Genomic DNA, 15,491 nt, shown 5'->3' with positions numbered 1-15,491 from the left:
CAAATTTCAATCGTGGGACGGCAATACGGGTCCTGGAGACAGCCCTGCTTCTATGTGTATCCGCGACTTTATTTCCAAAATGTTGTCCAAACAAGAGGTTATGTTCCAGCGCCCTGATCCCATGTAGCATTTCCTTCATCCAATTACTGCAGGGGATAGTTTATAGTGTACACCAGATTGGACCCCTCCAAGCGTGCGGTGTAAACCGTTTATTACAGGAAAATCATGCTGCTGACCATGTATCATGGACCGGGGGGATATTAATCACCGCTCCGTACTAACAACGTTCAAACAACTAAGAGAGCTAGAGGGATTAATCAGATAGATTTTCCTTAGATAAAATTGGTGTTTTCTACAGAAATCTGATAAATATTTTAGTTGTAGCTTTAGATTAAGGGGTAGTACAGACGCCTGCGGTTTTGACGGACCAACTATCAATTGAGATAGGCTGTACATCCGTCAGTGTTTGAAGAACAGAGTGAAAGACAGGGATTTATACAGCTGTTCAGCTGGCACGTCCGGTTGACGCACTCACCTCAGGCTTTGAAAGAGGAGGCCGGTGTCGTGCCATTGCGTTTGAGCGCATTGATGCAGCCCGAGCATTAGAGCCACATAATCCTCGACCATCCTCCTCTATCCGTAAATCACGTTCCTTGATAATAAACTCGCTTGGCCTGTCTGTCAACAACGTCAGTGTGGATTTGGCGAGACTTTAAAACGGCGGAAAGTTCTGGCAGGGAGAGATTGTGGATGGCAGCAATGAGATATAGATCCCATTCACACAGGGCGAAGATTGGAAATGTGAATATAACTCCCTAAGCCTGACAATATTCTATCGGTAAATGGGACGAAATCCTTAAATGGATCTGATGTTGCCCAAATGCAAAATGACGCCACCTTTGTAGCGTAGGAAGGATGCCATATGTCGCAGATACTACGAATCATGGGAAGGGTCGTGGCTTTATATTACAGAGCTTTAAGATTTTTTTAAATCATTACTAGCTGTTCTAATAAAACGAAGCTTGTAGAAATTTTCTTCCACTTCATCCCTTTCCTGTCCCTCAACTTGATTCTTCCGTGATGATGTTGCATAAGCATACAACTTTCAATGTACACAGCGGACGAAGACAGTAGTAAGGATCAGAGTCTGTTCTGTACCCCGCACACGCACGAACACGTCCCTGAGCAATTCGTATGTTCCGCGCGGCTTGTACTCCAACTTCTGATGGCGAACAAAGCTGCTGCCCCCACCGCAGCGATTACCCCAGCTATCCGTCAAAGGCTTGTTCAAATCCCTGGAACGCCAGCAACCTTGGCCCAAATGCCCACAGCGTGCGCGATTTTTAGGGCTCATTTTAAGCAAATCCTCGGTATCTAGGGAGCAGGGACCTAAGAAATTGGCTGTTAGGGGATAAGTCTGAAATGTTGCTTTTTTGCGGTCTGGTAGGTCACCTCTCTCCTTTTCAGTCAACCTTCCTCATGTTTTTCCCTTCCATGTGTTTCTTCATAATCAGCCATTTTATGGATCATCATGAAGATACTAGTAACAAAAATACGCGACGCACCAATTTACACCGAGCTTTGAATGTTTGAGACAGCGGCTACCAATGCCATTTTCTTCAGCTCTATAATTGTTTGTTGAAAGATTGTTGACAGAGAGATTGTAGTCGATATAGGTCACCTCTCCTTCAATTTTGTCCCCCTCTCTCCTTTTTTGGTCAACCTTGCCCATACCTTCCCTTAACCGACGTTTCTTCACAATCAGCTATTTTAAGGATTAAGATAACACAAATACGTTATCTACCCGACGCACCTACTTACACCGAGCCTTGAATGTTTTATGATTGTTTGTTGAAAGATTGACAGAGAGAGCGTAGTCGGTAGGTCACCTGTCGTATAGTTTTGTCCCTCTCTCTCCTTTTTTGGTCAGCCTTGTCCATGATTTTTCCCCAGATGTTTCTTCATAATCAGCTATTTTAAGGATTCAGATAAACAAAAATACGCTATCTACCCGACGCACCTACTTACACCGAGCTCTGAATGTTTGAGACAGCTGCTGCCCATTTTCGTCAGCTCCATAATTGTTTGTTGAAAGGTTGTTTGCAGAAAGATTGAAGTTAACCTTGGTTGATGCAAAATGCACATGAATCATGATGTGTTCCTCTCATCATCGTCATCAATAGGAATATATTGTCGCGCTGTAGTAGTAATGTAAGTAATGTAATTAAAATTATGTCGTGTCTGAGCCTGCGGTGAAGGATTAGCCCCTGTCATTCAGAACTCCACGCTCCGTCCCATTATATTATCGTAACGCCCCAAACGAACAGAATCAGCTAGAATGATGGGACATACGCATTAAGGTTTGCATACACTAACTCCACGATGCCTTGCGACGGCAAAATTATAACGTTATACATTTATCTAAAAATCGAAAGTTTTCTGCAAAAGGATAAGAATGATTAAAGCTTTTCCATGCTTTTGCGCTCCACAAAGCAGGGTCCCTTGATAAATAACATGTAAGTATCTGCGCGGATACCGCTGTAATTCTATCTACTGTGGGCCTGACGTCTCCGACGTAATTACGTACATTTGTAACCCCGAGCTTGTTTTGATGTCAGAAAATCTCTTTGGAAACCCTCGTTCGTCGCGGAGACCACAGAACCTAATTAAGAACAAAGCGACTACCGCATTATGTTCCTGATTTAATAACGCTTCTCTTCTTTCCTCTGCTTCGATACAGTGTCCTTGGTGACGTCAGAGCACCGCTGATCCGAGCTCCAGGTCTTCGTGGTTGCGAACACATAAAGTCTGGCCTGGCAGGCGTCACTCGTGCCTGGTGTATTCAATAGGCCAATTTAGGAAGACCGGAGCACAAAGAACTCGCCCACAGAAGCGTGAAGCGGGCTGAGATTACGGCCGTTGTGACTGGATAATCAGCGGCCTGGGCTCCGACGGGAGGTGGTGCTGCCCTTGGTGCTGATCAGTCTGTCTGCGTCCCATCTCCTGTGGGGCGGCACAGCTCGGTACGCGGTGGATGGGCGGTTTGCACGAGGTAGGCCTGTTGCTCTGAACGCTATCCAACGGACACACGCGCTAGACTTTGATACCGTCGTTCATTCCTGGTGCTTCATTCTATATCGCGGTTTTGCAGGAGTAGCTTCGTCTTCAGTTCCCGAGGTATTTCAATGCTGCGAACCGTATCTGCACCCATATAGTCTCCGTGTTTCAGCCCCAACAACAAACATTACCGTGAACGACGCGCATCGTTCAGACGACTGAATACTCTGCTTGGCGGAGGTTTCGGGAGGAAGCGGGTAGTATGGGGCAGAGTGAAGCCAAGCTGGACAAGAAGACGGTGGAGGAGTTGGTGCGGCTGACGGACAGGAGGTTCACGGAGCAGGAGATCCGGGATCTGCACAAGGACTTCCTCCGGGACTGTCCGAGCGGGAAGGTGACGCTGGTCGGGTTCAGACGCGTGTACGGACGGTAGGTAGCCATTTTGTCGTGCATGACTTTAATCCGTAATCATAGACTTTACGCTCCCTTCTTAACCGTGTGGGTATGTAACTGTAGGCTGTCAAACTCGAGATGTTTTCTTCTCTCTTACATCTGTCCGCTTCAAGCTACGTACTTTCTCAAGAAATGTACAATAAAAATACTCTTACTCAACGGGCATGACAAGCTGATGGAAATATCAAGCAATAAAACATTTACATGACCAAGACGCTAATGAATTGCCAGCGGTATTTAGCTCAATAATCTTGATAAGCGTTATTCTATCACCCACAGAAACTTTTGAGCCGTTCCCCAGTTTATTTTACACCTCTCTGCTGAACGCCTACACCATTTTGTGGCGTGTCTTCCCTCTTGTCTTGATTGATCTATTAGACCATCATCCCCAGAGGTGCCCAGTCTCCGTCATAAGTACCCTTAATCCCGAGTGGGCGGTGTTATTACCTATTGTATCATGCCTGGGTCCGGGCACAGATGTACTCGTCCATTAAACCAGTCACAAACAATACATCATGACAAGCCTGCAAGATTTTCTTGATAAATCCTTCGCATATAGAGTTGATGGAAATTGAAATACACTCCGAGGCAAGTTTGTAATGAAATGAAGTACACGAACCACGCACTTACTGCGAAAACATAAGGGATTTTACTTTTCTGCAAGGAAAGCGAAAAAGCAATGTCAAACGGTCCGCTCCTCTCTCGATCTCCGAAACCGCCGTCGTTCACCGGGACTTGTTGCTACGCTCTCCCGGGAAGGCGCACATACAGCCGCAACGTTGTGTGACTGATACTGATATCCGGGGAAAACATAACATTAAGACAACGTTATATAGTCTCGTAGGTATCCGGAGTACCTTGAAGGTGGTTAAGCCAGAGTGCAGACCGGAGAGTTATTGGGGATAAGTGCTGCATTATTATGTAAGTGTTATATCTACAGGATTGTATGAAAAGGGCGTGTTGTTTTCGTACAAGCAATTACGCAGATGGGGGATCGAACGCATTTGGCGGGCACATTCATGCATCATCGTCTTCACTGTCCTCCATGGGTCAGGTCATTTAGCATAGATACAACAGGACAGCATGGGGCGTGGTGACACATTGTTGAGATAAGAGAGGACGAGCCTCTCACAGGAATAAAGACAAACACACAACTGGACAGAACTGCAAGAGAGTCCTTCCACAGTTTTGAAGTCATTTTGCCCATAAGAAAATATTCTGTTGGTCTTCTGCATTGCTTGGTCTTATCAAGAACTGTTCATACTGTAACGGTTACATGTTTCATAGGTTACTGATTTTAGAAATCGTTTTTGTTGTTGACCTAGATCTCTTTTTGTGAAGAAGAAAAGACCACGTCGATAAACAGTCAGAATCAATCGAGAGCATTCTTTCAAAAGCACCACTTGCTGAATGCAAAAGTCAAAGGCAATATACCGATTTATCCTTTAATTCGGAAAGAAATGGAGCAGTTGAAGTTAATGGTGTGCGTAAGGCGTGGGCATGATAAATGTGCGGACCGGTTAACGCTAGGCCTAGGGAGCGCGTATTCCTAAATCCGTATATTCTTCAAAGCTCAGTAAGCTGGTGTAAACCTCCTGTAATTAGCTGATATAAGTGTATTGACACACTAGGTTGACAATATCTACGTTTTTGCCAAGAAGTAAAGTGTGCATGGTATTCTATAATGCACTGAATGTGCCTTCAATACTACACGGTCCATTAAACTTAACGGTCTGTCAGTACTCGGCACCATAACAGTTTGAAAAACGCGTGTCTTCATGGTAGCATCTGCTTTCTATCTTTGAGCTAAAGAGCTAAATATAGTTGGCTGTATTAGAAGCGTAATTCACATGTTAAGTACCTGACGTAATGCTTGACTAACAACCATGGTGTCCTACGTGATTCGGTCTACTTAGGGCAACTTAGTAATAGGGAAACCAGGAGATAACTAGAAGTCTAAAACCTGTCAACCTCCGCGATAGGAGTAAATTGTATGAAATAGCCACACACATTTAGGAACCCACCGGCGGATTCAGACATTAGAATAATGATTTATTTGCACTGATGGTTATTTATCTACGTGGCGCCGCGCACAGGGCATGTCTAGTAGACTTTTTCACCCCGCTAAATCAAGTTGATGAAGTCTCCTTCAGGGGGTTAGTACGCTGTCACGACGGTAATCCGCGGCATTACGGAGGATGATGAAGTTTGTTGCACGCACGACGGCTTCCTTAGCTGTCTATCTTCAGGTGTTCCCTGGAGGAAGCAGAGCCTTCCGTGCGAGTCTCGCCCCGAACCAAGGCAATTTAGCCTGGTCAATGAGAAGGAAATGCCATCGACGTTATCGCCCTGATGGAAAGGGTTTTACGCTGTGGCTATTTCATAAATAAAGATTTTTTCGAATCCACTGGGTATCTAAAGATGATTTTGGTATTTCAGTGGGTTGATCAGATGTTTTGCGTCTTTAAAATATAAAGCGAAATCAGAAGATCGACGTAAGTGCTAGCTTAGTTTTTAAATAAAAGCAAAAGGCGCAAATATTTTTCATATCTCGACCATCTCGACAATTTGCAACTTTCACGCCCTTTACAAAACTGTTCGTCCTGATGTAGAGGACACAGAAACGGCCTGATCTTTGGAAAGTTTCCATCACCGATGATGTTCACGTCCCTCAAGCAGAGCATCTTCTCCCCGGCTTGTACTCACGGTTCTACAGATAGTTATTCCTGGAAAGTGCTTTTTATACCCTTTAGTAAACCCTTACGATGAGACCTGCACGTAGGCTGTGTTTTTTACACTTAATCTGCCGCTCAAGGACATCGGTGCTGCCACAAGGTTAAGTGCTTATTATGATGCCCGTCTGCTAGCGCTAACTTTCAAGATAGTTTATCCCTCTGTTGTCTGGGTGGTTTACAGAGATGGGAGATCACCTATTCTTCCAGAAAATTGAAAACATATTACAGTGTTATACGTTCACGCTCTGTTGTGAAGAGGGAAGCAACATCGGGCGGTACATCTCTATTCATTTTTACACTCGCAGCATCGTGACCACAAGGCTTTTAATATGGACAGGTAGATCACGATTACAAGAAGTCCTGTTGAAAAACAGATAGCATAAACCCTTTCCACTTGGAAGGCCCTTCGCTATTCTCCACTTAAAGCCTAATTTGTTCTATACACCGTGCTCTTTGAAAACTCAACATCCAGTCAACTGGATTTTACCGAGTCAATTTTGCATCTGGGTCGGCGACTTAATGCCGGTTGATGAGATGATGGTATGAAGGGATAATCAATACGTGTCACTAAGCTACAAGAATGTGTCGTATTGATCGATGTTAATTTTGGCTTGCTGTTTGTGATTATAAATGTCAGACACTCCGTGTGTGGCGAACATCAATAAATCTAAAATCTAAATCTAATAAAGGGTAAGTTCGATTCGTCAAGACAGTTTCAACTTAACGTATTTTCATACTTTTTTGCGCAAGAGAAAAATCAGCCATTTTCTATAATGTGTTTTGTTTTTAGGTACTTTCCAACAGGAACGGCTGACGAGTTCTCCGAGCATGTGTTCAGGACGTTCGACACTAACGGGGACGGCGTGGTGGACTTCCGGGAGTTCCTGATGGCCGCCAGCGCCACGTCCAAGGGCACGGCAGAGGACAAGCTGAGATGGGCCTTCAACATGTACGACATGGACGGGGACGGCTGCATCACCAGGGCAGAGATGGTGGAGATCTTACAGGTGGGTGGGTACGGGGCGAGACTGGAGTGGGGGTGTATCACCAGGGCTGAGATAGTGGAGATCTTACAGGTGGGTGGGTACGGGGCAAGGCTGGAGTGGGGGTGTATCACCAGGGCTGAGATGGTAAAGATCTTACAGGTGGGTGGGTACGGGGCGAGGCTGGAGTGGGGGTGCATCACCAGGGCTGAGATAGTGGAGATCTTACAGGTGGGTGGGTACGGGGCGAGGCTGGAGTGGGGGTGCATCACCAGGGCTGAGATGGTGGAGATCTTACAGGTGGGTGGGTACGGGGCGAGGCTGGAGTGGGGGTGCATCACCAGGGCTGAGATGGTGGAGATCTTACAGGTGGGTGGGTGCGGGGCAAGGCTGGAGTGGGGGTGTATCACCAGGGCTGAGATGGTGGAGATCTTACAGGTGGGTGGGGACAGGTAATGTTGGACGTGGGGGTGTCGTCACCAGTGTTGTCACCAAGGCCAAAATGGTTAAAATGCTACTGGTGGGACGACAGGCAATGGTCAATATAATGTCTACAGGGGCGGGTGTATAACCAGGACCAACATGGTTGAGTTACTAGAGATAGACAGGCATTGAATGTGTGGTCAATGTGAACGCTAAAGGCAGGGGATGGAGGTACATATCTGTATCGATATCGTTAGAAGCAAAATGGTTCTCATACTTCAGGTGGGGAGGTTGGGTATCAACAAAGGCACTTAACTATAAGTGGTAAATGTGAGGTTCCTATCATAACTACATGTTGCCTCAAAATACAGTTATGACAATGAAATTGATTGAAATAACGGTTTGTTGTTATTGACACAGGGTTAGTTTGTAATGGAAACGTTGTATGTTCCATGATCTCCCATTAACCAGAAGAAAATTCATTCCCTCATATCAGTCCATCCATAAGATGATGACGCCCCAGATGAGGACAGCGCTGCTGACAGACAATTACTCCCCACAAGAACGGACGGACGAACTCTTCAAACTTATGGACGCCAACAAGGACGACGAGATCAACATCAACGAGTTCATCAGGGGGGCCCAGCGGGACAAGGACCTCATCGCCATGTTAACGCAAAACGTCGTGCAGTAGAATACACGGGAAAGTACAGAGTTACAGTCTGAAGCTAAAAGCTCTTTCTTTTGAGTTGGGGATAGTAGTTTGTAAGGGTTTCAGCAGGGGTCGCCTTTGACATTCTGTGCGGATAACACCAGAAAAGCGATTCAAGTGTTGATAGTTCATAGTCCATTGGGAGAGGAACTATTTGACAAGCCTTACTAACAAATCTGTTCCGCGATTACTGACTGGGGTTAGATATGCTGAGTTTCTTTGTGCATTATGTCATCACCTAGCTATTCGACGACCACTTTCCATTGGAATCATATTGTCACTACTATGTGTTGATTTGTATTGTTTTGTTTAGTTTGTTGATAAATCTGACTGGTTACAGATTTAGAAGAAAGATTCAGAAGCAGTACTAGTAATTAAGGATAGTCGTATTCATCGCAAGAGCTGTCGATTTTTACTCAGTGAACAATTCAAAATCGTACAAATGACATTGATTGGATTTGGGAGGGGGGAGGTGAGACCCGGATTCTGCAATTCTCAGACATTACAAGATACGTCAATCCCCCTATCACCTTCCTCACCAACTGCAGACTAGGTACATGCAGACCCCATGGAGCGATTGATGTCGCTGAGTACTTTATCATTGATACGAATTGCTTATTGCTTAACGGTGCTGTCATCGACATAAAGACTGTATTTTGATTTTGAAATGTGTTTTGCATTTGCGTGTATATCATACATTGGTTTTGTATGTTTTATTCACGGTGGTGCGTTTGAGCGCTGCTGCGTTTCAGTAAATTCGATACCGATGCAACACCATTACTTGTATCACTGTATCCACTTTACAAACGGATTGGCAGAGGGCGCCTCTGTGTGCACGATTCACGGGCAGCTCTTTGTGTTCACGGAAGGAACAGGTATTCTGAAAATGGAAGAACAAGTCGAAAGGGGAAAACCTTCAAAGGAAGTCTGCCTTTTTGCTTTTTTTATAAGATATACATTTCCCACGCAAAGTTTTGTAAACATAGAGAACTTGAATGCAGATAACCTTTTCCACAATAAAGAAGTTTAAATTATATACAATCTATTGTCCGACTAAGACATGCGTCACATGCGATCAGTAATGGTGGGTCCCTTAATCATGTCCACAGACATGCAAAAGGAAGCATCAGGAACAAATGCGACAACTTGCATCGTTAAGAGTCGTGTCTTGCCACAGAAACGCGGTACTGCACTGTTCTGGTACCCCTGAACAAGCTTGGAAAGGGAAATATATGTGTCTACCTAGACTTTTGTATAAGATACGACCTAGACGTTGTAAATAGGGTTCACGGGCCTGTGGCGCCCAAACCGTTGTCTAAGATACGTGTGGCGTCACCACTAGTGCAATTGACTGTTGAGTGTTGTAGCCTTAGTCGAGTATCCAGTACATGTGTATCGGTGGCCGTTGATGTATATGTTGTCACTGTCTGTTGCTAGAATTAAAAAGCCAAGCGTACTCCTCTCTTCGTATTATTTTTATTACAGATTAAAAATATCATGAACACAAAAGACGGTAAGTCAGTATGGCACGTGTCAGGGAATTTGCCACAAAGTCAAAAAATCTCAAATCGTCATGAACACTTGTCAACACATACCCAACATGTTACACCGTTCTGTCCCTATAACTTCGAAACAGATCAACACGGCGATGATATTGTTTCAGATTGATATGAAACTGATTTGATATCAACTGTAACTCCCTGATGTGACTAATCTGAGACAATCCAAGGTTGATCCCTCGTACTTAAGTCCCCTCACAGTACCTATTAAGTGCTCTCAGCTACCAGCCGGACAAGATCTGGGTACGATCTTGATACGTAGATAACATTGACGTCATCTTGATTGATAGTTAACAGGGATGCCAGCTTGGTCGATAAGCTATTTCAATGTAAAGTTCGCGTCCCGTACCAAATGTATGTCAGAGTCTCCGACCAGCTATGACCTTCACAAGGCATGCCTTCCTTCTCTTCGCTGCCTACCACCCCAAGCCACAGTCCTTAAATCAACCGCACTGACATCTGGAAACAACGGGTATGGGCAAGTGCGTCCTTATAAAGCTGTCCTGATCAATTCTCAGTTCAGCACGCGGTTTGGTGCAGACCCAGCTGCTACGTCTCGGCAGGCCGTCATTACATACAGCTCCCTGCTGAGTGTGTGTTTAACTGCCGCGGCGAGTTGTAGATCACTACCAAGTGCACGGTCGCCACTGAGAACACGACGTCCCCAAGTGCTAGCAGGATGTAGAAAGAGCTCCCGGACCATTGAAAAGGTGCGTAGATCTGTGCTGCTTTTCCCTCCAAAACGGGAGTTACATACTCGTCATATGACTTACACACCACTGTTACGTAATGAGATCTATCTCAGTTCCATTATGACTATTCTTACTCGAACTTTTACGTACGTGAGGAGGGTAATCTAACACGCACTGTCGTTCAAGAAAAAGTCTGTATCGTTACCTTTATCTGTATCTGTGATGTATCATTTCAAATCGTTGACGTAAGAGCTGCCAATGACATATTCTGATTAATAACGTCACAGAATGTATATAGGTCATGTATTCCAACAATGTTAGGAAGGCCTGCAAGAGGTACACACCAAACACTGTGTTTACTCCTGTCACTCGTCGGAAACGTGATGACCGCGACCACATTGATCCATGTTGTAAGGGACTCAGGCACCCAGAAAATCGTACATGAATATCATAACTAACCTTCCGTGGATCAGCTCTATCGATTCGTATTTATGACCAATTTCAGTTTTTCCATTCACCCATATCATAAAAAGACAATGTCGCTTCGTTTGTACTGTCCTTCAGAAAAACAAAACCTTTTACTACACTCAAAACAATATCAGTTTGGCAAATTACAGACTGAGGTGATGAAAGTTAAAACACACATGTCCTGTTTTGTCGGGGATTAATTTCAACTGACATAAACCACCATCTCCTCAGAGAACTCAACTGCTGTAAACAGAAAACTTCAGAATCAAAGCCTTTAGCTGATTAGGTTCCGGGTTCAATACATCAGTGGCCAAGTTAAGAGCTTCGCGTAGGTGGCCTGTGTTTTATCGACCTTCGACTCTTACGTAACGCGTAATCTTAAAAGCTTTTGAATTTGACACTGCGCTGTTTTGTGCTGTCTTCGTTTTATGGGCAGCAGTTCTTAAGCCGAGTCAGCATCCCTCTGCTTAATATCGTTTCATAAAGTTTCGTATTGTTTACGTACGTATGACCTTTATCTCCCATAAAGGATCCAAGACTCCTGGTGTCGGAGTTACTCGTCTTTTCAAACTGTGGTTCGATGTGCTACAAAGAACGGCCAATTGCAAGTATCTCCTCTTAGCCGTCAAGGGTACCCGCTAGCCCCTCGTCGCACACAGATTGGTCAACTTGAGTCAGACGGGTTGGCAGCTGCTGGGGTGTCACTGCCAAGAACCAGGAGCCGTGCACCATGGGCAAGAGCGGCAGCAAGCTAAACAAAAAGACGCTACAGGAACTCTTAGAGAACACAAACTTTTCCGAAGAGGAAATCAAGCAGCTGTACAAGGGATTCCACAGGGACTGTCCGACTGGCAAGGTCACTCTCAAGGAGTTCAAGTACATCTATGGGAGGTAAGCTGGATATGCTCAAAATTGTAGGCCAACGACTAGCAATGAGGCAGCGACTGCAGAACGGCTAAAACGGAATGGGATATTAAAGAAAAAGATGATTGTCAATGAGATACAAGGGCTTTGGGGAGTGCAAAAATGATAAGAAAGAATCGATATTCAACTGTTAGTAAACAAGCAATCTCCCTCAGTACTTCTTTTGGGCAGTTATTTTGTTGACCTTGTTTGTTGAAAAATATTCCACATTGCATCGAAGGTATGGGGATTGTCCTGGCCGGACCATGTTCTGGGGATAGTCATAATAATGAGACTTCATTACCTTCGCGACGAATGGTTTCGTCGAGAAGGTTATGCGACGGTGCTTGTCTGTGTGTCTGTTAGTGAACAGAATAAGTCGAGAACGCCTGGATGGTTTGTTGTCGTAGTTGGTGTGTCGGTGTGTATGTGGCAAATCTCAAGATGATTAGATTTTGGGCGAAGTGTTTTGCATAATTAACGAGAAAAGTGTAAAAATGTGTTCAATTGTATGCTTTACTATGCGTTCTGGTTGCGACGGGGATATTGATACGGGTAGATTGGGGGCAAAGTTGGTCATGAGGGGTCATGAGGGGTCATGAGGCAGGCAGGAAACGTCAGTTACATGTACTGCAGCTGCCAGGGACAAATTGGCTATCAGCCAGCTGTAGGGCAGATACAAGAGATAGGCTTGCCCATGCAGTAATGCTTTAAAGCACTAAAACAAGGGCTCAGAAAAGGATTCACCTTAATTGCAAGCCCCAAAAATTCTTATGCACCAGAAAGCCACATCTGTCTACTTTAGAATCATGCAAAGAAAATAGACAGTTGACCAGCTCGTTCTCTCGTAACAGCTGACAGACGAAAACAATCGTCAACTTTGACCTACTCCCAGCCTGGAAGAGTCCACTCGGAGCATGTGAAACCAAACCACAAAGATATCTCCTTACACCAATTAAAAGACTGAAACATACAAATTTTGACCAAAGTTGGATATACACGGCCTTATATGAGTAAGAACAGTCATTAATGCAGTGCCACAGCATGGGAATACCGAGCATGTCTGTGTGTCTGTTAGTGAACACGATAAGTCGAGAATTCTTGGAAGGATTGTCTTGGTATTTGGTATGTTGGTAGGTCTCGATGAAACCTGAAAATGATTAGATTTTGGGCCCCCTATCGGCTTGTTACGGTACTGCAGCGGAACTTCATGTTATGATATCTCGTGTTGTGGACATGCTATGGAACTGATTTTTAAGTGGTAGATAGCTCGTTGGGCAGAGAGTAAGTGGTATAGGCTTGGGCCCCCTAGCAACTTTTTTGGAACTGCAGGGGTAGGTTTTGCTTCAGACTTTGAAAGGGAATAACTCAAGAAGGGCTTGATGGAAGGTCATGATTTTTTGCATGTACATAGCTTGAGCGATGATGTACATGATTGGATACTTATTATGCAAATCAGTAACTAATTTGCATAATTAATGAGGAAAGTTTATACATTCATCAATTTCCATGATAGGACTCGCAAACATGTGACATATGTAACTGAGGAAGAGAGAAATATTAATAGATATCAGCTATGCAAATGAGAACCTCATTTACATAATCAATGAGAAAATAATATAACTCGAGATGGGCTTGATGGATGGTCATGATTTTTGGTATGTAGATAGCTTATGTGATGCTTTGTATGATTGGATGATAATTATGCAAATCAGATTATAATTAATGAGGCAATTTTAAAAACCTGCTGTGTTCCATGATATGACTATTCAAATATGTGACATTTGTAACTGAGGAAGAGAGGAATGTCAATAGATAGAAATTATGCAAATGTAGGCCTAATTTGCATAATTCATGAGAAACTACTATCATTCCATACTAGTAAATAACGGCAATTTCATACTTGTTGCATTTAGAAGTTGTGTGAATGTGAACACCATTGAATCAAATTATGCTAATAAGGAGCTTATTTGCATTATTGATGAAAAATGTTGGCATAACCTTCTTTGTTAAGCTCATAATCATAACAAGGAGGTTTGGACAACTTATGTTATTTGGGTGAGGAGGATCAACTGGTATGATTTTTGATTGATGAAAAACACTCCTAATACGTCAGTCATAAAGGTCAAAATCATTTCGCGAAGGTATGAGGTCGTAGAACTCTTGTTGACAATGCAAACGTACAGATCTTCCATAATCATACAATTCTTTAAAATACAAGTGAATTATACGAAAATCTATCAACGAAATCTCTGTGTGAGGTGCTTGTGGACCAACAACGACTGCTTCATAGTTTTGACCGATAATTGCGACATCAAGTCTAAGCAAGACAAGCGTATGACTTACTTGAGAGAAGCCCACGGATACGACGTATTTTCCATATATATGACGTCCACATGTATGGTATTGGTATTCCTCTGACGGTTATGGTGGAACCGACGTGTCTCCAGACGACGTTTGGCAACTGAAAATAACCCTACGCCAGTCATGTCTTGCGGCGAGGATTATGATGGATTGCTTAGAACTTTTCCGACTAGTAGATTAACATGAGTTTACACGATAAGAGTGTCTAATATGTGAAGCGTCATTGTTTCTGGCGGTCAGTCCAGTTTATCCCCTAAGATATTTTTGGTTGAAAGACGCTTTAGAAATTACACGAAGAAGCTGTTTCCAACTAGAAATCCGACCGTACATTTTACAGATTTTTCCCATCGGGGAACGCCGACGACTTCGCCAAGCATGTCTTCAGGACGTTCGACACCAACAAGGACGGGTATGTCGACTTCTCGGAGTTCCTGAGGGCCGTCAGTATGACGTCACGGGGCAGCGTGGAGGACAAGCTGAGATGGACGTTCGGGATGTACGACCTGGACAAGGACGGTTTCATCACCAGGGACGAGATGCTCAACATTCTGGAGGTGAGAATTTTATTTCTATAAGACCCTCGATAATACTGGAGAATTGGGTTCTGGACGCCATCAATATGATGAAAATGTAGTACGTAGTAGATCTATAAGATCATCAATACTTTTCAGTTATCTTGCCGACAAGAAAGGAGACATTTGCAGAAGGTGATAGGGAAACACAAAATGACACGAGGTTGTACTTTTTGTACTCCAGGCCATTTACGACATGATGGGGTCTGAAGTCATCGACTCCCTCCCACCCGAAGAGAGGAGCCCAGCGAAAAGAAGAGACAAGATCTTCGAGCTGCTGGACCACAACGACGACCACATCATCACCCTGGAGGAGTTCCTGGAGGGCGCGCAGAGAGACAAGGCTCTGGTGGACGTCCTGACCAACGGGATATTCGACAAGAAGAAGTGAGAGAAACGTTAAACTTCACCTGGCCCATACTAGTGCACAGCCTTAACAAATTATCATAGAAAATGAGCTTTCCTGAATCTTCACAAATGGCAAATCTATAGGTGACTCAGTTCTATGAGTATTGTAATCACTACGTTAGAATTATGATGTTAAAATGTTGGCTTTACGGATTTATATAT

The 15,491-nt window shown here is 44.1% G+C and overlaps 1 protein-coding gene across 2 annotated transcripts in view; it reads left to right on the top strand.

Moving 5' to 3' along the window:
- The window catches only part of LOC136439243 (neuronal calcium sensor 1-like), a 29,345-nt gene that overhangs the window by 11,634 nt on the left and 2,220 nt on the right, over positions 1-15,491 (top strand). Inside the window, exons 1-4 of one of the 2 annotated variants that reach the window (XM_066434533.1) lie at positions 10,334-10,632; positions 11,612-11,973; positions 14,687-14,903; positions 15,106-15,308. In XM_066434533.1, coding sequence (XP_066290630.1) covers positions 11,813-11,973; positions 14,687-14,903; positions 15,106-15,308 — 581 coding nt within the window. In that variant the 5' untranslated portion in view covers positions 10,334-10,632; positions 11,612-11,812. Of the gene's footprint in view, positions 1-2,740; positions 3,487-7,035; positions 7,253-10,333; positions 10,633-11,611; positions 11,974-14,686; positions 14,904-15,105; positions 15,309-15,491 lie in introns of those variants that run through there. The other variant, XM_066434534.1, reaches the window with a different exon arrangement.

This window comes from Branchiostoma lanceolatum, chromosome 7 (assembly GCF_035083965.1).
Source record: "Branchiostoma lanceolatum isolate klBraLanc5 chromosome 7, klBraLanc5.hap2, whole genome shotgun sequence".
NCBI lineage: Eukaryota > Metazoa > Chordata > Leptocardii > Amphioxiformes > Branchiostomatidae > Branchiostoma > Branchiostoma lanceolatum.
This window is presented reverse-complemented; position numbering and strand designations above follow the sequence as displayed.